The 23,232-nt window shown below is 39.3% G+C and overlaps 1 protein-coding gene across 1 annotated transcript in view; it reads left to right on the forward strand.

The window, feature by feature from the left end:
- Positions 1-23,232, forward strand: part of MROH2B (maestro heat like repeat family member 2B) — a gene marked incomplete at both ends in the record, with an annotated part of 67,393 nt that overhangs the window by 10,221 nt on the left and 33,940 nt on the right. Inside the window, 18 exon segments of the mRNA XM_079701613.1 lie at positions 370-435; positions 439-510; positions 875-967; positions 1,057-1,126; positions 2,785-2,898; positions 2,901-2,905; positions 3,894-3,959; positions 5,788-5,910; positions 6,654-6,767; positions 9,053-9,209; positions 9,356-9,396; positions 10,023-10,164; positions 10,736-10,779; positions 14,588-14,695; positions 17,859-17,975; positions 20,526-20,624; positions 20,628-20,633; positions 21,186-21,338. Of these exon segments, the coding sequence (XP_079557739.1) occupies positions 370-435; positions 439-510; positions 875-967; positions 1,057-1,126; positions 2,785-2,898; positions 2,901-2,905; positions 3,894-3,959; positions 5,788-5,910; positions 6,654-6,767; positions 9,053-9,209; positions 9,356-9,396; positions 10,023-10,164; positions 10,736-10,779; positions 14,588-14,695; positions 17,859-17,975; positions 20,526-20,624; positions 20,628-20,633; positions 21,186-21,338 (1,590 nt within the window).

Below are 23,232 nucleotides of genomic sequence, written 5' to 3' on the forward strand. Positions count from 1 at the left end.
AAAGAGAAACAGAATTGGATGGGGATAACAGTGGGGCTAAAATGATATGGAATCAAAGAATTTTTTTAATATAAGGGAAATTTTAAATTTGTTAACATAGTAAAAGAAAGTGACCATTAGAGAGAGGTTAAAGAAATAGAAGAGTGGGGAAAATATTGAAATGAGCATCAATATAGATATAGATGTAGATACAAATATAACTCTCCTTCATACAATGATCTTAACCTAAACATTTTTTTAAGAAACCTTGCTCGGTTGAAAGCAGTGAGGAGAGTTTTTTGGTGGGTATCTAAAGCTTCTGGTATACTGAGAAGTGTACAAAAAGCATAATGAAGTATGAGAAACAGTATTTATTTGCTGCCTCTGCAGATTTTGGCCATCATTAAGGCTCACAGCCCCACGGTGAGCCTGCTGCTCCATCGGGAAGACCTCTGTTAATTCGCCCTGGGCCAGGTCTCTTGGCTCCTGAAGCAGTATAAATACAAAGAGATTGATTTCCACGTCACTCAGGTGAGAGCCACACCCTAAAGAAACCCATTCTGATAGTTGACCAGCAATCATCCTGGAGGATGTTAATTTTCAAGAGGGGTCAAGGAACTCAACTCAACTCAGGAACACGTGTTTGGGCAGCCGAACTTAAATACCTCTTGGGAAGTATGAGGTAGAGAAGCGATCGGTGGCATAGCCGGATAGTGGAAACTCCAGAAAGGAATTTCTGTTCAAGCTGCTGGGGAACTAAACAAGGTAGAGCAGCAGAATCACTAAAGACAACTGTTCTCCTCACAAAACGTAATGAGTAATGATTTGCTTTCCACATCCTGAGCTGCTGCTCTGTAAGCAGCCTCCAGCTAACCTTCAAGAGCTTTTATTCCAGAGTCTAAGACAGATATTGACCGCGGCAGTCCTTTATGACGTTAGCCTTCCAAAGGCCTTGAGGAAGACCATCTTTATCAATTTACTCCACCAGGTAAGACTATGTTGTCAGATCTGATTGTTTCATTTTCAACAGCTTTCTCTTTTTAACATCTACCACCTGATTTTTTTCTTCTCATTCAGGTGTTCAGAGTTCTAGATCCTCCAGTAAAGAAAAATGAAATCGAAGCTTCAGACTGTTTCCTCATTCTAGGTAGGACCCAGCATCCAGAGGGTTTTTAATTACAATGTCTCCAAGTGATGATGACAAGGATGAAGTGCATGCAAACTGTCACATTTGTTACTTTCACACATACACACAAAATGTTTCTTCAACTCAAAGTATTCTGTGCCTTTCCCTATCCTCCCTGCTCCCAAGAAAAGTGCAGCTGGTAGGGTGATCAATCATCCTGATCTGCCCGGGACTAAAGGACTTCCAGGAAAATAGAACTTTCAGTTCTAAAACCAGAAAAGTCTCAGACATATTTTTGGATATTAACTCCTTACTGGATATAAGGTTGGCAAATATTTTTCCCCATTCCATATGTTGTCTTTTCATTTTGTTGGTGGTTTCCTTGTCTGAGAAGAAGCCTTTTGGTTTGATGTAGTCCCACTTGTTTATTTTTGCTTTTGTTGCCTCTGCTTTGGGTATCAAATTCAAAAAAATTCATTGCCAAGACCAATGTCAAAGAGCTTCTTCCTATGTTTTGTTCTAGGAGTTTTACAGTTTCAGGTCTTATGTTCAAGTCTTAAATCCATTTTGATTTAATTTGCATGTTTGGTGTAAGGTAGGAATTCGATTTCATTCTTTGGCATGCGGCTGTCCAGTTTTCCCAGCACCATTTATTGAAGAGACTATTCTTTCCCCATTGTTCATTCTTGGCTGCTTTGTTGAAAATTAATTGACTATATATACATGGGTTTATTTCCAGGCAAACCTGTAAGAGTTGGCAAACCTAAGGCTAGGAACTGCTTTTCTCTTGGCATTTGAGATTATTTGAAACTCTATCAAACCCGTCATCTTTTTTCCTCCTTGTCATTTCTTAGTATCTATCCCTTGTCTTTCTCTCCCTCCTTCACTCTCTCCCTTTTGTTCTTGCTTTCACATCACAATCCCACACATCATCTTGTTAGAATACCAGACACAGGTTGTCGAGGAAGCACCAAGTTCCCAGGGTCAGGATACAAAACTATACTCTAATATAGTCCCTCAGGGCAAGAGACAAGAGGAATCCTAGACCTCCAACACCTGCACCCTCCCAAAATATGTCATTTCCTCTACTTCACTGCATACCTTTCTAGTATGGTCTAGTTCTCTCCTAACTGACCACCTCTGTTTCTATAGTTTCCACTTCTCTATGCCCCAGCCTAATTAAGTTCTTCACTTTATCTCTAACATTTCCAACCCAAACCTCTCTACTCCATCCAGGTCTTTCTTCACTCTTCCCTGCTTCCTTCCTACCCTTGCAAGTCTCCAGCTGCACAGCTGATGAAGCATCACTTTGATCTCTGCCTCCATATTCACAAGGCTTCCCTCTGTGTCTCTGTCTGTATCTTCTATCCATTTATTATAAAGACACCAGTCATATTGATTTAAGACAACCTCATGTTAACTTGATTTCATCTACAAAGAACCTAATTTCCAAATAAGGTTACATTCACAGGTATGAACAGAAGTGGGTCTAGCTCTCTTAGTGACCAAACTGTTTAATTAATTCTGTGATACTAAAGAAGTATGGACATAATAAAATCTGGTTACCAACCAAAGAGTGACTTTGACAATCCTCATGGAATGATCCTCTTCCCATTCACAAGTATTTTACCTAAGGTGAAAATGAGTTCTTATGACTCCAGTATTTCTTAAACCCACAGCCCATTCCAGCCCTGCAGACCTGATAGAATTTTTTGATGAACAAATGAGAAGTAATAATGAAGCCACTCGAATGGGAATCTTGACTTTGTTAAGATCGGCTATCAGTGCTGAAGATAAGCAGTAAAGATGACAGCAGAGTGGTTTATTTTGTACCAAAAAGCAAACTGAAACTTGTGTATTGTCTCTAATTCTATCCCATGTCTTTGGGAAATTTATAGAGCATCATATTCAGGTGAAGCTTGGTTTTCCTAGTTGTCTACAAGCTACTACTTCTAAACAGGCATTTCTAGTTACCTCTCTTCTTTCATGATATTTATGGATGCACCCACTAAATGAGTAGAATATTTGAGAATTGAATCTAGAATTTAAAAGAGCTAGTAAACTGGTTAGGTAGCCTGATAAACATGGAGTGGGTGGGAAGAATGTACAATATTCTATAAATTAGTACATTTAGAAAAGAGGAGAATTTAATAAATTTTCATATTTCATTAATTCCAAAAAGCACATATTTTCACAGTATCAGAATGCATCTTATAATTGATAGCATCTTTAATTATCATCACCCACTAGAGTTTTTCACTCAGCACAATATGAGATAATGATGCCTCATAAAATTATATCTTGGATTCAATAAAATATGACAATTCATTTTTGCACAGCATTGTAATAGTTTTTTTTAACACCTTCATTAGAGTATAATTGCTTTACAATGGTGTGTTAGTTTCTGCTTTATAACAAAGTGAATCATTATAATAGTTTTTTTAAATTCAGTTTACCCTGGGATTTACTGAAGACTTGGCAGAAGAAACATGAAGTCGTCTATGAAATTTAAAGCTGATCCATTAGGCATGATGTATTGAATGCACTTAAGAATCTAACATTTTAAATAAGGTAAACAAAATGTAATAGAGAACAAAAAAGCAATCAACATGTGTAAAGAGTTGGAAAAGGAGAAGGTAGGAGGGAACTGAATAACAAAAAATGTTAAGGACCAGAGACTTTGCAACTATGTACCATAACTCTAATGGGTTTTCATCAATTCTAGAACATACTGTAGTCCTTCTGAAGCGGGTCTCTCAATTTCTCCCTCTATCTTTCAGAGCCCTAGTTGAGGGATCACATCACTTCAATTGAAAAAACAGTCAAAGTCATCATGGGCGACCTCAGTATTAAAGTAAGAGAATTAATGGGGACTTTTATTTGGATAATGATAGTTTTAGGAGTAAATGAAATGGTTTTGAGAATCTGCTTATGAGATTGCTTTATAAAGAATTCAGTGATCAATTCTACTTTTAAAAGAACTCCATCTTTCCCCAAAAGATAAACTCTATCGAAGTAAAGCTCTAAAGCACATTCAGTTCAAGGGCTTCTCAGTAGAAAAAAAAAAAAAAGATTTTTGCCCAGAGCATCACTCTGCCATGTTCTTCAAAAAGTTTTAAATTTAATTAGTTGAAAAATTAATTGTTAATTATAAAGATAATACTTCTTCCTCCAAAAAATAATAATCCCTGAACCCTGTTCTGAGCAGAGACATCCTATTTTCCAATCAGGAAGCACCTAGAGCAAGTTTGCACACACAATAGATTTGTCATTATATCCTGATTATTTGATTAAAGTATTCCACTTTGGAAAAGACACAGAACTTAAATGGGAACAATTTTTAAAATTAGCAATTGTAGTATTATTTGTATGAAAACCATATTTTGTTTGGATCAAAGCCCTACACAGAAGCCAATGAAGAGGAAAAAATTCCCCTAAGAGGTTTTGGTCACCAATAACTATGTTTAAAATAACCAAAGCTATGCAATAAATAACAGTGGAGGGCTTCCCTGGTGGCGCAGTGGTTGAGAGTCCGCCTGCCAATGTAGGGGACACGGGTTCGTGCCCTGGTCCGGGAAGATCCCACATGCCGTGGAGCGGCTGGGCCCGTGAGCCATGGCCGCTGAGCCTGCGCGTCCAGAGCCTGTGCTCTGCAACGGGAGAGGCCACAGCAGTGAGAGGCCCGCATACCACAAAAAACAAAACAAACAAACAAAAAAAACAATGGAGTGATTATATATAAAAACCTGACCCAGTAACTGACCAAGCCAATCAAAGAATTGCTAGGATTTAGGGTAGAATAAAAGAGCATAGAAACTTTAAGGAAGGCCAGTTAATCGGGCAAAAATAAAGAGAAAATATACCTCTTTCTCCTTAATTAGGGAGATTACTGAGTCCCTGTATGCTAATTGTTAATTGCCACCTTGTGGCCCTTCCTCCCTGTGCAAAATTATTTTCTTCCCACCCTCCATTAAAAGACCCGCTCACTAAGGAATTAGATCTGAGATTTCTATCCTCCAGGGAAGCAATCCAATAAATTAATTGAAGCCAAATTATTAAAAACCTGTGACACACGTTCATAATTCTTTATTCGAATCCATAGAGCCAGACTTATTTCAGAATTCACAACTTTCCAGATTTCAGAAAAACATTACTGTGACAGTAGCCCACAATCAAACCTATTAATATTTTTTCAAGAAAATGTATGCATATCACACTATATAAAAGAGGTAAAGACTACAAATAGCTTTAAAACAGTTCAGTTTGGGTTTTGCTACTAATTAGTTGGCACCAAATTTAAGAAACAAAATCCCAGTTTTCAGAGTCATTTAGAGTTTGAATCTGTGGATAAGGAATTGTGGAACTTTGTGTGGTATCTTTCACTAAGGATTTTTGAAGCGAGGCCATGTTTTAGCCCAAAGTTACTAATGTTTCATAATATATAGTAATAAAGAATATGTCTTGGGAACTAGCAAGAAAGATTTTGGTTAAAGAGAGCTTTGCCAGTGACACTTAAATCATAACCTGTTGATAACTTCCTGCTCCATATATTACAGTAAGATCATTCAATTTATACTCTTTTTTGGAAAGATTCCACTGAATGATCCATGAAGGTTACAGAATAGGAGAATCTAAATTTCTATTCAGAGTAAAATGTTGTGAATGCATTTTCCTTACTCTAGGTGAGGAATTCTGCCCTCCTCCTCATCCAAACCATGTGTGAAAAATGCTATATTGAAGCCCAGGAAGGCTGGCCACTGATTGACTACATCTTCTCCCAGTTTACAATGTCCAACAAGAATCTGGTACGAAGAGGGCGCCATTTTGAGTGCTGCCCTGTAGCAAGTTCAGTTGACTCAACTGGATTTTAAAAAAATATCTGTGGTCCAAGATAGAAACTGACTTAGAGGTTATATTTCAGCCTTATCACTTTCACTAATAAATTTTTCAGCTTCTAGTGTTCTCAGTTTTCTTTCAGTGATATCCTTTTTAACATATAATAAACCCAAGGTAGGTTAAATCAGTTTTTCCTAAAAAGGAGGCAACCTGGCCTCAAAAGCTTGGGGGTGGTTTGGAGAAAGGCAGAGAAAGTGAATTGTTTCTAGAAAACAAGAAACATCCATACTTGTTACACTAGTTCCTTTGGATGAAGAGCCTGAAAAACACGTGCTTAAGATCTCAGTAATCTTAGCAAATTCATTGCAACTGAAATTATAGTCCACTCCACTAGGAAGCAGTGTCATTGGAAATTTTTGCCCCAGAGAAAAAGGGGAAAGGCCTGAGGTAGAAAAGGAGTAATTACAGTCCAAGGATCCTCACAATGTTTGCTTTTCTGCTTCAGCCAGGGATGTATTTTTCTAATCCATTCCTCCAAAGAGCACTTTAAAACAGGATTAGATACTGGAGACCAAGATTGCTGGATTCCACAAGCCCTTTAAGTTGAGTGATTGCATCCTCCACCCCAGGGGCTAAGAACACGTCCAAATAAGGTCAGAGGCGACAGACAGCAGGGATTATGAGCAAGTCACCTATTTCATCTTTCTAAAAGGAGAATCCAATAAAACCTAACTCCCAGGAGACCAAAAAGGGAGAGAAATGTATCCAAGAAAAAAGCCTGGAGGTCTTAAAAACCCTGGATCCACTGATCATTGGAATGCCTCAGGTAAGGGGTCTTTTGTCACCACTCATAGTTAATTTGATCATCTTTCTAAAGCTCTGTCCATTTAGGAGTAAAGATACGAGTCGGTACTCCATATGTCATCAGCTTTTTGATGCTCTGACTAGAGGAAGTATGTTGGGATGCTCAGTGCCAGCACATAATAGTTCCTCAAAAACAGGTGTAAAATTAGCTAAATAATCTTTTATATCTGGATGGCAAATGGCAGTTTATAAGCATCTTAATATATTATTTTTCTTCTTCCCCTGACATACTTAGACACATATTGTAAGTGGTGATTCTAACGCAGTGAATGCTAAACTTTCCCCATTTATCTGGGAAGGTGTTAAAAGCACACATTCTCAGACCTCACTTGAGGCCTAATATAACCCGAACCTCAAGGGGAGAAGCCTTAGAATCTGCATTTTGCTTAAGCAAAACAACCTGGAAAAGGATTTAATGGCCAGAAATACATGGCACAGCCAGGAGACAATCAGAAGGCCAGTTTAAAGGGGTCACAGGCTTTATCTAGGATGGTTTTTTAAGGTGTGGGTTTTGCATTACCAGGGCTATTTATTTAAAATGCAGATTTTCAGGCCACATGCCAGACCTAAATGAATCAGCATATCTGGACATGGGGCCCATAAATCTGCATGCAAATAAATTCCAACATTTCTGATGCATATTAAAGTTTGGGAAATTCTGATCTAGTAGTAAATGATGAAAGAGTAGTCTAAGGCCAGACTCCAAAGGGTCTGAAATGCCAAATTCCTTCCTTGTCCTTGATGAGCCAATGAAAATTTTAAGCAAAGGCTAAACATTTTAAATGATAACTGTGGGAAATCAGTGTGTTGACACTGATTTTAGAGTAGACACTGATTTAAGAGTAGACTAAGCACAAAGAGTCTATATATGAGATGAGATGAGATTCATAGGGGCTGGAACTGGGTCATAATAGTAGGAAGGGCAATATGGAAGGGCATGAGAAATCTTACAGTTTAAGAAAGACTAGGCTTGAGACTTCCCTGGTGGCACAGTGGTTGAGAATCTGCCTGCCAATGCAGGGGACATAGGTTCAAGCCCTGGTCTGGGAAGATCCCACATGCCTCAGAGCAACTAAGCCCATGCGTCACAACTACTGAGCCTGCGCTCTAGAGCCCATGTTCCGCAACAAGAGAAGCCATTGCAATGAGAAGCCCATGCACTGCAACGAAGACCTAACACAGACAAAAAATAAATAAGTAAAAAAATTAAATTATTTTGGGGCTTCCCTGGTGGCGCGGTGGTTGGGAGTCCGCCTGCCGATGCAGGGGACGCGGGTCCGTGCCCCGGTCCGGGAGGATCCCACGTGCCACGGAGCAGCTGGGCCCGTGGGCCATGGCCGCTGAGCTTGCGCGTCCGGAGCCTGTGCTCCACAACGGGAGAGGCCGCGGCAGTGAGAGGCCCGTATACCGCAAAAAAAAAAAAAAAAAAAAAAAAAAAAATTAAATTGTTTTTTTTTTAAAAAAAGGAAAGGATTAGGCTTAGGCTTGGTGATTAAATACAGATGCCAAGACAAAGGGAGGAGTCCAAGTTGACACCTAAGTTTCCATTAGGATGTGAACAATAATGGAGTTTTTCAGGGGACGTGAAACATACAGACTACAGAAATCAGGTGTTGCAGATTTCCAGAGCAAGAAGATCAGCACGTGGGGAATTCCCTAGTGATCCAGTGGTTAGGACTTGGCGTTTTCACTGCAGGGGCCATGTGTTCAACCCCTGGTCAAGGAACTAAGATCCTGCAAGCCACGTGGTATGGCCAAAAATAAATAAATTAATTAATTAAAAAAGAAGAAAAAGAAGATCAGCACCTGGAGCACAAACAGCAACAGCAGACCAATCGCCATCCATTCCCCATCTTTCTCACTTTGGACAGTTCCACTCCAGTCTTGGAGTTTGGAGAAATATTTGGGGCATTTTTGGTTGTCATATTGACAAGGGGTTTAACAGCACTTGGTGAGTGGAGCCCAGCCCTTGCTGCAGTGACCCACAATGACGACTTGTCCTGTCCCAAATTCCAGCAGCAACCTCACGGAGAAACACTGACCAACACTCACTGCAAGTAGCACCTGAAAGTGAATGTGCTGTGCATAGACTGTGCTTCATGATTTCATTTTGATTTGGCCTGAAGAGCAAAATAATAACACATGAGAGAAAGTTTTCTAAATTAGAGGGAAACACACAGAGAGGATCAAAGAGGAATAATGAAAAAGAATAAGCAATCCTTGCATCTTGCCTTATGTTTTCCACAGGTGCTATGGCCAAGAATCCTGACTTTTGTGGTACCTGCAGGATATATGGGAACGCTGAAATACCTGTTTAATATCATCAGAATTCTGTTTATGGCAGAAGAGAGGAAGAATAATAATGCCAAGGAGTCAACAGCACTTGTCATCTCTACAGGAACTGGTTTGTACATTCAAAAACAAAGCAAAACATTTCTCTTATGAGAGACTAGTTTCCAGAAAGGCTACAGGGCATTGCTTGTAAACCCAAGCCCCATCTGATTTTTTCTAGACCCCATAGCAGTCATGAAAATTGCTTTCTCTTTCTAGTGAAACTTCCTTCACCACAACAGCTACTGGCCAGACTTCTGGTGAGTGAGTTATGAAAAACCAATGTGGTATGAATTTAAACTAATATAGACAATTCAGCTCCAAATAAATGATAATAAAAATTACATAGATATTCCAAAACAAAAGAAACACTAAAATGGCATAATAAATGTTCTGCTATACTAATGACACTGATGAAGATTTATTATTCGCAAGGTTATCTTCTCACTCTGAAATGTTTGTTAAACTTCATTTATGATTTTTTAAATAAACATAGACTGAATCTGATCCATAAGAACCATTCAAACAAATTCCACATCTGTTGTTTAGATTTCTCTCTCTCTTTTTGGCCACATATGTGCTTGAGCACTATTTCCACATGCCCTTATTTAATTAATAGATATATCTAAGTGTTGGTATGTTTCATTTATTTTTGGTTGATGGTTTCCATATGTTTTTACACCTTTATCCTCAGAAGAAAATTGGGCAGATGGATTGTCTAAGTATTAGCTTTGATCTAGAATAAGTAAGAATAGACTGTGATGGTTTGTTAAAAGACTATCTAATGAAGGATTCAAGAGAATACAGAACAGTGATAAAAAGGAAAAGGTAAGTGAGCCTTCTAAATATCCCTGAGTTGATTAACAACTTTTCTTCCTTCCTCCAGGTAATATCTATGCTTGCCAGTTTAGGGAAATTACATGGGGTCGGTTCAATAGGACTTTTGAAGATATTGCCTGAGATAATTCACCCAAATTTGGTAGAGCTATGGAAAACACGCATACCTGAGCTCCTGCAGCCTCTGGAAGGTACAAGGGAGTGGGATCAGGTCTTTATCCAAGGAGGCAAGAACACAAGGAAATGAGGCACCACTTCTATGTCTTAAGCCATTAATGTTCATATTAGGCAATAAAGACAATGAACTTGACATGCAAGGTAGACAGCTCTATTTTGTCCTGGACTCCTTATGTTCTATTTCTCTACCAAATACTTATATTGATATTATAAGAGGACCAGGTGTGTTACATATTTAGCAGGAACTTTTGCTCTGGTCTTTTTTTTTTTTATTTAGAGAAGCTCTCTTTTGGTATTGTTCTAAAAAGTTATTATTCATCCATGCTAGAATATTAAGATATGGTAATTCAGTAGTTACTGTTGAAATTGGCAAAAAGCCTGGATTTTTATCATGGATTGAAGACCCTCTGTCCAGCTGACTAGCAATTTAGAATTGCCAACATAGTAAATTTAATCTGAAATAACCATCCTGCATAGGGAGAAACCTTGAAACGGAACAGTAGCGGCCAGTGCTGACCTGGATACTGGTTTTTTGTTTTTTTGTGGGGTTTTTTTGGCACTTATTGCATCAATTTCTATTTCTAGGAAAGAACACTAGTATCATGCTGTGGGAGACCATGCTGCTTCAGGTAAAGATGGCTCCTAGACTAATTGTTGATGATGGGGTGATGAATTCACCTAAAGTTACCCATCTTTACAAAAAAGAATTAGATTCCAAAGGACAGGAAGCAACATTTCCTTTTCTTGAGAAAATCACTAGACTGTTAGACATGATCACATAAGAATTTTATGCTCTTTAAATCACCACAATTTGAACAATAATCGTTAGTCTTCAATTTGATTCAGAATTTAAGACAGTTTTGAAGATATCACTTACTAATATTTTTCTTACTAATATTTTTTCCCTGTCTTTCTTAAATCTTCTCTAATTTTCAGTATTTTTCCTCTCCTTGCAATTGCATTCTTTCACCATTCATAAAAAGAAACAGATTAACATAATTTCCACTTCTTTGCTCCTAAATACAACTCCATTTCCTCCTCTATCTGTTTCTCACTATCTTTTTCCTGATGTCTAAACACAAAAAGGCCATGTTGTACCCCTTCTCCAGAAAAGAATCTTTCTCTCATCCATAACTTTTTGGACCTTGACAACCAAACAGTGCCACAGACAATGTCAAATCCTCAAAAGAGTAAATTGCAGACAGGAGTTGGACATTGGCTTTACAGAGAGCATTTTGATTTCAGGAGCCTACGGGAGATCAAGGAACCCATGGGCAGGGAGGTTTTAATCCAGCAGAGTTTTGGTTCATAAGCCACCTATATAAGAATTAACTATGGCTTATTTTTTTTTATTGAAGTATAGTTGATTTACAATGTTATGTTAATTACTGCTACACAGCAAAGTGATTCAGTTATACATATATATACTTTCTTTTTTTTAATGTTCTTTTCTGTTACGGTTTATCATAGGATATTGAATATAGTTCCCTGTGCTGTATAGTAGGGTCTTGTTGTTTATCCATTCTGTATATAAAAGCTTCTATCTGCTCACCCCGACCTCCCACTCCATCCCTCCCCCAAGCCCACCTGCTTGGCAACAGCCAGTCTGTCCTCTATGTCTGTGATTCTGTTTCTGTTTCATAGATAGGTTCACTTGTGTCCTATTTTGTTTCCATACATAAGTGATATCATATGATATTTGTCTTTCTCTTTCTGACTTACTTCACTTAGTATGATCATCTCTAGTTGCATCCATGTTGCTGCAAATGGCATCATTTTGTTCCTTTTTATGGCTGAGTAATATTCCATTGCATATATGTACAACACCTTCTTTATCCATTCCTCTGTCGATGGACGTTTAGGTCGCTTCCATGACCTCCCTATTGTAAATAGTGCTGCTATGAACATAGGGGTGCATGTATCTTTTTGAATTATAGTTTTTTCTGGATATATGCCTAGGAGTGGGATTGCTGGATCATACGGTAACTCTATTTTTTTTTTTCTGAGGAACTTCCATACTGTTTTCCATAGGGGCTGCACCAACTTACATTCCCACCAACAGTGTAGGAAGGGTCCCTTTTCTCCACACACTCTCTGGCATTTGTTATTTGTAGACTTTTGAATGATGGCCATTCTGACCAGTGTGAGGTGGTACCTCATTGTAGTTTGTTTTTGTTTTTTTGTGGGGTTTTTCTGTATTTATTACTATTTATTATAGAATAGGTAACTTTTTTTTTAGAGAAAGCTCAGGGTAATTTTAATGGTTTTTAAATTTATATTTTTAAAAATACCTGTCAAATATTTTTGAAGAATTTGATTATAAAATTTGCTAGATTTTTAAAATATTTTAATTTTATTGGATTATAGCTGATTTACAATGTTGTGTTAGTTTCAGGTGTACAGCAAAGTAATTCAATTATATGTATACATATATTCATTCTTTTTTTAGATTCTTTTCTCATATAGGTTATCACAGAATTTTGGGAAGAGTTCCCTGTGCTATACAGTAGGTCCATGTTGGTCATCTATCTTAAATATAGTAGTGTGCATGTGTTCATCCCAAGCTCCTGATTTATCCCTCCCCCTCCCCCCCAAATCCTTTGGTAACCATGTTTGTTTTTGATATCTATAAGTCTGCTTCTGTTTTGTAAATAAGTTCATTTGTACCTTTTTTAAAAATTAGATTCCACATATGAGTGATATTGTATGAGATTTGTCTTTCTCTGTCTGACTTACTTCACTTAGTTTGATCATCTAGGTCCATCCATGTTGCTGCCAATGGCATTATTTCATTTTTTTGAATGGCTGAGCAATATTCCATTGTATATATGTACCACATCTTCTTTATCCATTTCTCTGTTGATGGACATTTAGGGTTGATTTGTATTTCTCTAATAATTAGCTGTGTTGAGCTTCTTTTCATGTGAACTATGGCTTCTTTAAAATGTCAGATTTCAGTGACCTCTCCACAGCACCCCACCCCCAACACCCCCCTTCCAGAATCAGAATCTGTAGGTGGGGTGCCTGCGAGCTCACAGGTCTTAATGATACCCACAGTGAATCTTATCTCATATGAGGTTTGAAAGCAACGGCTCTATGCTTACTGGTCCTTAACTCTGGGATCCACCTCTCCTCCTATATTCAGGCTTCTTTTATCTTCCCCTCACTCTCTCGAAATTTTTATCTTATTTTCCCCTGCTACTATTTTTTTTTCTTTTCTTTTCTTTTTTAATTTTTTCTATTTTTAGCTGCATTGGGTCTTTGTTGCTGGGCGTGGGCTTTCTCTAGTTGTGGCAAGCAGGGGCTACTCTTTGTTGCGGTGCACGGGCTTCTCATTGCAGTGGCTTCTCTTGTTGCGGAGCACCGGCTCTAGGCACGCGGGTTTCAGTAATTGTGGCATGTGGCCTCAGTAGTTATGGCCCACAGACTCTAGAGCACAGGCTCAGTAGTTGTGGTGCATGGGCTTAGTTGCTCCGTGGCATGTGGGATCTTCCCTGACCAGGGCTTGAACCCATGTCCCCTGCATTGGCAGGCAGATTCTTAACCACTGAGCCACCAGAGAAGCCCCCCTGCTACAATTTTAAAATAACTGTTCCTACTAGGAAGGAAGGTTCTTTCTTGAGAAGCCTTGAGAACAGTTCTTTTCCTTCCTCCAATCTTGAGTATACTTCTTGGCTTCTTTTTCCAAACTGTCTGCAGTTGCTTTCTTCCCTTATACGGCCAAGGTTGTACAATTTTTTCTCTTCGAAGGATCCACTGAATGAGTTCCTATTAAGAAAATGAATACAAATCTTTTCACTGGTTTTGACATTGTGTTCTTTCTAAGCTTAAGGTAGAGAAAACACAGGAGAAATTGTAGATTTTAGAAATTGCAAATGGATTTTGTCCTCCAAAAAGACAAAAACACCTTTTTATGTATTGTTCAATGAAGAGGGACATGGGTTCAGAAAACTGATTGTGGCTCTGGCCCAAAATAATTGATGAAATGAGGAATATTTCACTACTCTAGTTGAAGTTGGCAACTTGTGCTTGTATATCTAATTCGTTCTTCAAGGCATTTAATTCACTATTCCAAAAATGTCCCTTTTTCTTAGTATGGTGTAAAGCAAACTAACTTTGACAAATGGAGTTTTTTTCCAAATCTACCCAAACCTTGAAAGATGTTGACTTCAATTTTAAGTTTCAGATTGGATGAGTTTCTATTTTAAGTTTTTCGGCAATTTTTATTTAAAAGGAAAAAGGAAGGCACTTACACGGAGTTACTTGCCCTTCCTGCGCATCTAATTCTTAATGGGAATTCGGAACAGGTTGTTATCGGAAAAGGAATAATCCCATGTAATATATACTTTATACTTTTAGAATACATTGTAACAAAAAAACACCAAGAAAGCACATTAAACCGTCACATTAGTATCTGACTTTCACCTCCTACAACAGTTGCTCAAAGAGTCGTTATGGAAGATCAATGACATAGCCTGGACCATTCAACTGAGTCAGGATTTCAACCAGCAAATGGACAGTTACGGCATCACGTGTGTTGAGAAGGTTGGTTTTTCAGCTCAGAGACCTTAGCTTCTACTTTATGACCAAAAGGAGGGAGAAATGGTTAGAAAAATGCTCCCTTCTCTTCACTTTACATTTGACCAAAAGTTACAGGGCCACACCTATCTGCAAGGAAAACTGCCGAGTATAGTGCCTTCAAGACAAATACATGCCTAACTAAAATTCGGGGGTTCTGTTCTAGAGAAGGAAGAAAAATGGATACTGGAAGGCAAATAGCAGCCCCTATCATAGCACTAGTTTAATGCAGCTTATGCCTTGATTTACACTGGGCCAGTCTTGTGAGGCTGGCTACGAGAAATAATCTACTACAATTTTTTAAAAACTTGAAAAAAAAGAATGCTCAAAGGCCACTTCTTTCATTCCTCTCTCTCCACATGACCTCTACCAAACCCTCCACATTGTAACCATCCATTCCAAATGGGGTTTGAATCCAGCTTCTGCTACTTACTGCTTATGTAGGTTTAGGTAAATTTTTTAATCTCTCTGGAGCCTCAGTATACTCACCAACAAAATGGAAATTTTATCTACCTCTGAGGATTGTAGTGTTATGAGGGTTCAATAAGATAAAGTATATAAAGTCCCAAGTGAAGTGCCTGGCACATGGCATGTGTTCAATAAAAAGTAGATGGTGGTTATCATTGTGGTTATATTATTCCTAAATTTTTTTTCCTGAAAAAACATTTCCTAAGTCATTAACTGTTCCCAGTACTGTGTCTCTTCCCACAAATTCTTTATTAGCAACCTCCAACTCTTCTATGTAATTTTCAAAATTCCCCTCACTGATTGACTCTCTAATTTGGTACAGAGTACTGATTCTCCAAATTGGTCTATCCAGCCTGCAGACACACCCATCAGGAAAATTTGGTGAGCAATGACTCATTTTCTTATACACGAACTAGCCTTGTGCATCTCATGTAGTACCATTCATCCAAAAGCTTCCAAACCCACAAGATTAGTCCAAGATAACGGTTGTATGAGTAGGCAGAGCAATTAAGCAATGAGCTGCTTAGATGGCTCTAAACCTTTACACTTAACACCAGAAAAGTGAGTGTACCAACTAGCTTTAGAAGCATAACAAACTACCCCTGGTGGCTTAAAATAACAGACACCTAGTTAGCTTATAATTTTGCAAGTTGACAGTTTGAGTTGGGCTCAACTGGGCAGTCTTCTGATCTCAACTAGCCTCACTGCAGTGCACTGGGGATTGGTTGGTCTGGGATGATCTTAACTAGGACAGCTTTTTTCTGCTACTTGCAGTCCCTCATCCTCCAGCAGGCTAGCCCAGGCTTGCTCTCATGGTGGGGGCGATGAAGTATGCAATGTCTCCTGAGGTCTAAGCTCAGAAGGGGCATACTATTGCTTCTACCAATTCCATTGACAAAAGCAAGTCACAAGACCAGCCCAGATGCAAGGAATGGAGAAACAGACTTGTCTTGATAAGAGCTGCAAACTCCCATAGCAGGGAGGTGTGGATAGAGATGGGATAGAAAGGTTATGGCTATTTTTGCAATCAATGACATTTTTTCCCCAATTCTGGGTTTCTGATTTCTGGGATTCCTAGCCAAGTCCCAAGTAAGAATGCACTATACATTGAATCTGACCAAATTCAGCAGAGAAGCAACAGATCAGCAGTACTGGGGGCCACTGAGGCTAGCTAGCCCTTCACATATAAGTCATATTTCCCCCTGATCAAATCAATTTTTTCTCAGCACAAGACTTTTCCAGACTCTTTCCTGTCCTTCTCCCAAGATGGAGTTAAATAGACTCTAGCAGCTTTGACCCTAATTAGTATTTACTCCAGTGCTGTAAACAGTTTTCCTCATTATGATTCCATGATCATGGGGGTCTTTTGCCTCGACAACCGAGAGTGAAGTGGCTGCTACCTTGTCAGATTCTTACTCTGATTTTACTCTTACTCTGGTAGCTCTTCCACCTGTTTTATCACTTTAGGTCCCCCTCTCATCCCAAGTCAGACTAATGTGTACAATTTCTCCTGAATGTACTAATTTAATTTCATTTGTTACTACTAGATTTTCCTTTCCTCCTGTGCCATACATCCTTTCTGATCAATAATGACCACTCCATTGCTACAATCCTTGGAGCTCTGCAGGGTCCTTAGAGTGGACTTCCAACTGGCCACTTTACTCTCCTGTGTGTAACAAGATGGACAGTCTAAATAAAGAGATGCCAATCTGGTGTTATATAGCTATATATACACACATGTTCATATACCTATTTACATCCAGGAGTGTGCTATACTGTTCAAACACAAGCCACTGAGGGGCTGCCCCACACCTCCAGGCATAGCTCTACATCATACATGGCCTCTAACAAAAGATGACAGGAAGACACAACTTTCCTACTTGCCTTTTCTCCATCCCGACACTGCAGAAGTAACCAGGGTAGGGCTGGCATAATGAATCCAACATTCTCACCACCTGTAAGGGAGGTGGAAGCCACAGAATGATCCCCCACATGCTCCGCCTCCAGTTTTCCTCCATGGGGTGCTTTCCCTTCCCAGTTTAGAGGAGTTCCTTACTAAAGACACAATGCGTGTGTAAAAGTTCCTATGTGAATTTTCTTCTTCACTCCTAATACCATTCTGGCAGCACTTCTGGACAACTCACTCTACTCCTGGGAGAGAGATAATAGTAGAGCATACAAAGTATTATTTTCAAAATTACTATACTCTAAATCTCCTAAACAATAAACTAAGTCAATATACTGTGGAGTCTGAGAATATCTGATGACATTATCTTCAAAATTACCCAATTTTATTGAGCATGTTAATGCAATGAACACTTATTAGCTACCAGTGACTGTCCACTGGAAATAATCAATAAGACCCTCTGCAACCAAGAATTGAAATTCTGAGCATAGAGACAAATAAGAAAATTAAAAATTACAGTAGAGAGTGAAAGGTAGAGGACGGAGCAGAACACAGGTAGAGGACAGAGCCTTGGCGGGGGGGGGGGGGGGGGGGGGCGGGGAACGCTTTGAAGAGATAGTATAGGAAAGTACATGGTTAGTAAGCAGTCATAGTTACCTCAATGTCTTTTCTTTAAATGACTGTTTTAACTCTTTCCATTTTTCATCAGTCTTGCTTTCCAATCTTTAACTATGTTGCTTGTCCTTTGTTTTCCAGAAATTTCTTTGGAAAGCCTTGGGAACCACCTTAGCATCCTGCCAAGACACAGGCTTTGTAAACTCACAGATTAAGGAATCTCTGGCTGCTCCCAACCACCTGGGGTATCAACGCCAGGTGGTACCACTTTCTTTCAATTTCCTCTCATGACAACGACAATGAATTCCCTCTGGAAAACCTCTGACAGTTATTATGTTAATGTCTTACTCATTCAGAATTATCCATGCATTCAAGAGAGTCCAACAGAATTTTTCAGAAAAATGAAACTTCCTTATTTAAATATCAGTGCTTCATTATCTAACCAGGTTTGTGAAAATATTGAAAAATGAATTTTAATCACTCTTACTTAACAAGAATATTTTAAATATATTTTGACCTTGGCTTTATAACTTAAGAGTATGATTGTAAGTATCAAAATCATTAAACTTGTAAGCTGAAAGTAAGCTTATATACCATTGGTTTTCCACCTAGAGAAAATATAAGTATAACCTGGAGAGCTTTAGCAAAGTGTTTTTGCCTCTTCCCTACCCTAGCCTAAGTTGGAGAGCATATGTGAATGTGGAAGAAAAAGGAGGATGTCTGTTTAAAAAAAAAAAAAAAAAAACTCTGCAAGGCTAATAAAGACCAGCTAGTAAAAAATAAATTTTCATAGTCTGTCTTGTTATATACTCTTCGAAGAAATTCTCAGATGTTTAGGGTCCTTTCCCCATCGTAAATGGCTAGAAACCACTAGACTTACTGAACTTTTGAAACTGTTCCTTCTCAGATATTCAGTCATCACATTTCTCATTGGCATTATTCCTAGCACCATTTTTTCCCATCCTAATTACCCTTTTAGTTCTGCTCTGGGCTAGGAAACAATGTCAGTTTATTTCAGATATAAGCATACAATATGGCCGTCATTCAACGTCTGAGGGGTTCACAAACTTTAAAAGATGAACTTTGTGACATCCATTTGAGCTTCTCAAATTCCTCTTTTACTTAACTTTACTTCAAGTTCTTGAGTGTGTCCCACACACTCAAGTCACTTAGTGAATGACCTCTGGATGGGTAAGGTGTTAACGCGTAACTTTCTTAGTCTCACTGAGCCTGCTGGCCTTCCATCTCTTGAGCATGACTCTCTCCCTCAGGTGACACCTAAGCTCTGATTCTGATGTCAGACTAGCTGGATTCAAATCTTGCCTCTACAACATGCTACCTACATCCCTCAGGTTCTTCCAAGTAAAATAAGGGAAAATAGAACCCTTCGCAAAGTTCTTATTCATGGAGAGTGCTTAGTGAACAGTTTCAGGAGAAAAGAGCTGAGGTTGCAACTGTGAGGAACTGGAGAGAGAAAATGGACTCAGGGGAAGATGTAGGACATCTGTGCAGATTTGAGGGCCCCATTGGGGGTTGAAATCATCTTCTACTGGCACCTATTTTCTCAGTGGGGTCACTTTCTTTTCCAGTAGCCTCCTGAGATGTGGTGTAGGGATAGGTGATCGGCAAGATGCGGAGTCAGATTTATCCAGGGCTTGGGTTTTGCCAGACTTACATGATAGAAAGACAGTGGGACATAAGTGGAAAAGTAGGGGAAGGAGTTAAGACGTTAGGAAGATGGGTTGTGAGAGGAGAAACACAGAGCACTGTGGGGTGACAGGACCCAGAAGCTGAAAGACAGAGAGGTTTATATGTTAGGCCATGACCAAGGAACACAGAGACATCAGGCCACAGCCTTTAAAGATCTCTTCCAAGCATCTTCTGATAATGGAGAGTATGTGGCCTGGTATCTGAGGACTAAGGACAGTGCTGGTTGAGACCTTGGTGACAGTAGTCATGGTGGTTCTAGCCGGGTTATGCAATCGGATGAAATATAACAGGACTCATAAACAAACTGCCATGAAGGTACAGTGGTGAAGTGAGCCTCGAGCAAGAGAGGTGGGAAGAATGTGGGCGAGGGGGGAATAGGACCACAGAGCATGAAACAGGAGCTACCAGCTTTCAACATTTTAGCCACTTGAGATATAGTGAGCGTTCAGCAGGAGAGGGATCCTATAGAAATGACAGTCAGCTCTCGCTCAAAAAAACCTCCACTGGCTTCCCACTAGTCTAAGATTAGAAATCCAAATTACTGGCTGTGGCCTGAAAGGCCCTACTCAGACCAACCCCCACTTCCTCTCTCACCTCATCCTGCCCTTCCCGTTGATTGTTCCTTCTGCCCTCCTCAATGGACCTCAGGGCCTTTGCACTTACTCCATCTGTTTAGAATTCTGCTTCCCAGGTAGTCCAATGGCTCAGTCTCTTGCTTATTTCAGGACTCTTCTCCATGTCACCCTTGTATTGAGGCCTTCTCTGGGCACCCTATTTATATTGCCAACTCCCCCCAGTGTGCAGCTTCTACTTTTTTTTTTTTTTTCTTTTCTTATCTCCATAGCACTTATCACCTTCTGACACACTATACATTTACATTTACATGCTTACCAAATTTGTGTTCACTTTATGTCACTTCTCCATCACTTCCCCATCACTTCCCCTGGTTGCACACTCAAAAGGATGGGGAGTTTGATGTGTTTTGTTCAGTCCTGTATCCCCTGAACCTAGAAGAGTTCCTGACACATAACGGGTGCTCAATATGTATTTGTTGAATAGATGAATAAACTCAAAATATCCTATCTTTTCTGATTTTAGGGAATAACATCTATCTTAGGATACTGTGCTGAGAACCACTTTGAAATTGTTTTAAAAGTTCTTAAAATATTCCAAGATCGGGAAACGTTTTTCATGAATTGATGCAAGGTAAAAAGAAGAATTTTCTCCTCCAAAGCCCTTGGTCATTGCAAAGGCAAATGACACTGACTCCTTCAGTGAATATCCTTTCTCCATATTATACTTGTTCCCATCCCCAGGTCTTTATTCCAGGTCAGAACTGTCCGAACCCAGGCCCTGAAGAATGACCAGCTAGGTAACAAGTCTCCTCCACTTTCTGTCGCTAATGCTGACCTGGGAGGCCCTAAGGAGCTCCGTGTGTGCCTAGGTTTGTCCCAGCTGCTCAGGCCTCATGGAGAGTTTCCATTGTGTACACTCTGCTTCCCCTAAAGGAGAAGAATTTAATGAGTAAAAATTAATGCAAGCTTTGTCACAGGTGCCTCTCTTAATGCCTGATAGATCCACAACACCGTCCTGTGTGTTTAAATTTATATAGGCAAGAGTGTCAGCTTCAGACTAATTGTAATAATCTCAGTCCCATTTCTTAACCCCCTAGTGGGTTCCATAGAATTAGGAAAAAATATGAGAGAAAAAGAAACTCCTTCAGTCATATTTTTTCTGTCTCTCTTTCCTCCTCTTTAGGGTATTTTCTCTGGGAAAAAGAGGCTGACCAAGACTGACGTCATGGTAATCTATGGAGCCATGGCCCTCCATGCTCCCAAGAGGCAGCTCCTCACCAGGCTTTATCAAGACATTGTATCCCAAGTCCTGTTTCTTTATGGCCAGTGCTCTCAGGTAACGACCAACACAGGGACACCTCGATTTCCAAGGCTGGGGTTCCCAAAACTTGGAGGGACTCAGCTCTTGGAAATCTTCATGCTCAAAGGATACAGACCAAAGGAAAGATAGGGTATGGTATAGTATGTTTGGAGGATGAGAACTTATGGAAAGAGAACATTTTATTATGAAACAGAGTTGAGTGATTTGTTTCTTTCTTAAGACCTTGGGCAGTTCACATCCCACCACCCCTGTGTTGCCTTCCTAGACCACTTGTACCCACCATGTTCTCACCCTCATTTAAACTTAAAGCAATGACTCCTGTACTACTTTAGGGCAGCTGGCTTATTACTTCCCTGTAATAGTCTCTGATGTGTTGCTAATGGTAGCTTTTTAACCTTTTATAGGGTAATACTTATAAGCCATCTATAAGAATGCCTCACAAATAGTAAGAGCCATTTATGTATTTTTAAGTGAATAAAATGCATCACTTGTCAATCTACTCAATCCACCTCAAGTTGTACTAATTTCCCCCTCCACCTTCATCCCAGCCATGCTGACCATCCTTGACACTCCTCAAACATGCCAAGGATGCTTCTGCCTCGGAACCACAAAACCGAGTTGGAATTCATTGAATCATTTCTGTCCCCCATAGCACTTTTTGTATCTTTAATAAAATGCTTTCTACATGTGGTCACTTCAGCCATTTTGCTGATTAGTACCAAGTTAGCCACCTAAGACCCACCTATCAATCAAGTTTAAAATATGGCTTCCCAGAGTCATTATCCAGGGAGGTTGCCTCAGTAAGTCTGGGGTGGGATCTGCCATTTGTATTTTTTAAAGGTTTATGAATGATTCTTATTCACAGCCAGGTTTAGGGGTTTTCATTGATTACCTGCACATCTGCTTCTCCCATTAGATTGGCAGAACCTTGATGTTAGGGATTGTACTTTATGTTCCTTTATCTCCTCTTCTGTGTCCTCCACAAACCATCTATTTGATAAATCTGTGCCCTTGACCTTTGTTCATGTGTGTATGTGAGAAGAATGGACTCATAGGGAGCTCACGGTATTGTAGATATAGGTACACGCTAGTGGAAGGATGTAAGGCAGTGATCCTCACACCTCAGCTGCATGAGAATTACCTGGAAAGCCTGTTAAAAATGGAGATCCCTAAAGAATCAGTCTTCAGGGATGGATCACTGAATCTGTAATTTTAACACCTTCCTCAAAAAGGGATTCTGACATACCCAAAATTTGATAAGCAATGATGAGAACTGAAAACAAAATTTTCAAAGACGTTTTATGTTACATTAATATTTAGTCCATCATTGAGGAAAGTTATTATAAAAATAAAAAAGGAAAGAGACAAAGGTATTTCAGATAAAGATCACTGGACACTTTGAGGTCAGTTCTGCTATAAGGCAACATTTGCACAAGATAGTACCAGAAAAACCACAGGGATTATGGGGGAAATGGGGTGAGGGGAACAACATTTAAAAAAAAAAAATCAATGACACATTAAAAAAAACTGAATTAAATGTTCAAAAGTAATTTTAAAACATTCAGGAAATATATAAATACTACCAAGAAATTATGGCACGTTTCCTTGAAAAACACCTGAAGTCAGCTGTGCAATTTATGAGCTACTATGAAATGGTGGTGGGAAAGAGGGTTATCTGAAATCTGACAAACAGCTGTAATGCCAGATTTGAATGACAGCAGCTCATCACACACAGTAAACGAAGGCAGCTGACGGATATTCGAGGTATGTGCAGAAATCTTCCTATGCGGCTCAGTTCAACTATTGCACCTTTTTGCTCTCACGGACAAAACTGTGCATAAGCAAACACAAAATTCAGAATATGATAAAAGTACTCCCTCGTGTATCAATTTCGTTGGAACAAATTTGC

Source organism: Hyperoodon ampullatus (assembly GCF_949752795.1).
Source record: "Hyperoodon ampullatus genome assembly, chromosome: 4".
NCBI lineage: Eukaryota > Metazoa > Chordata > Mammalia > Artiodactyla > Ziphiidae > Hyperoodon > Hyperoodon ampullatus.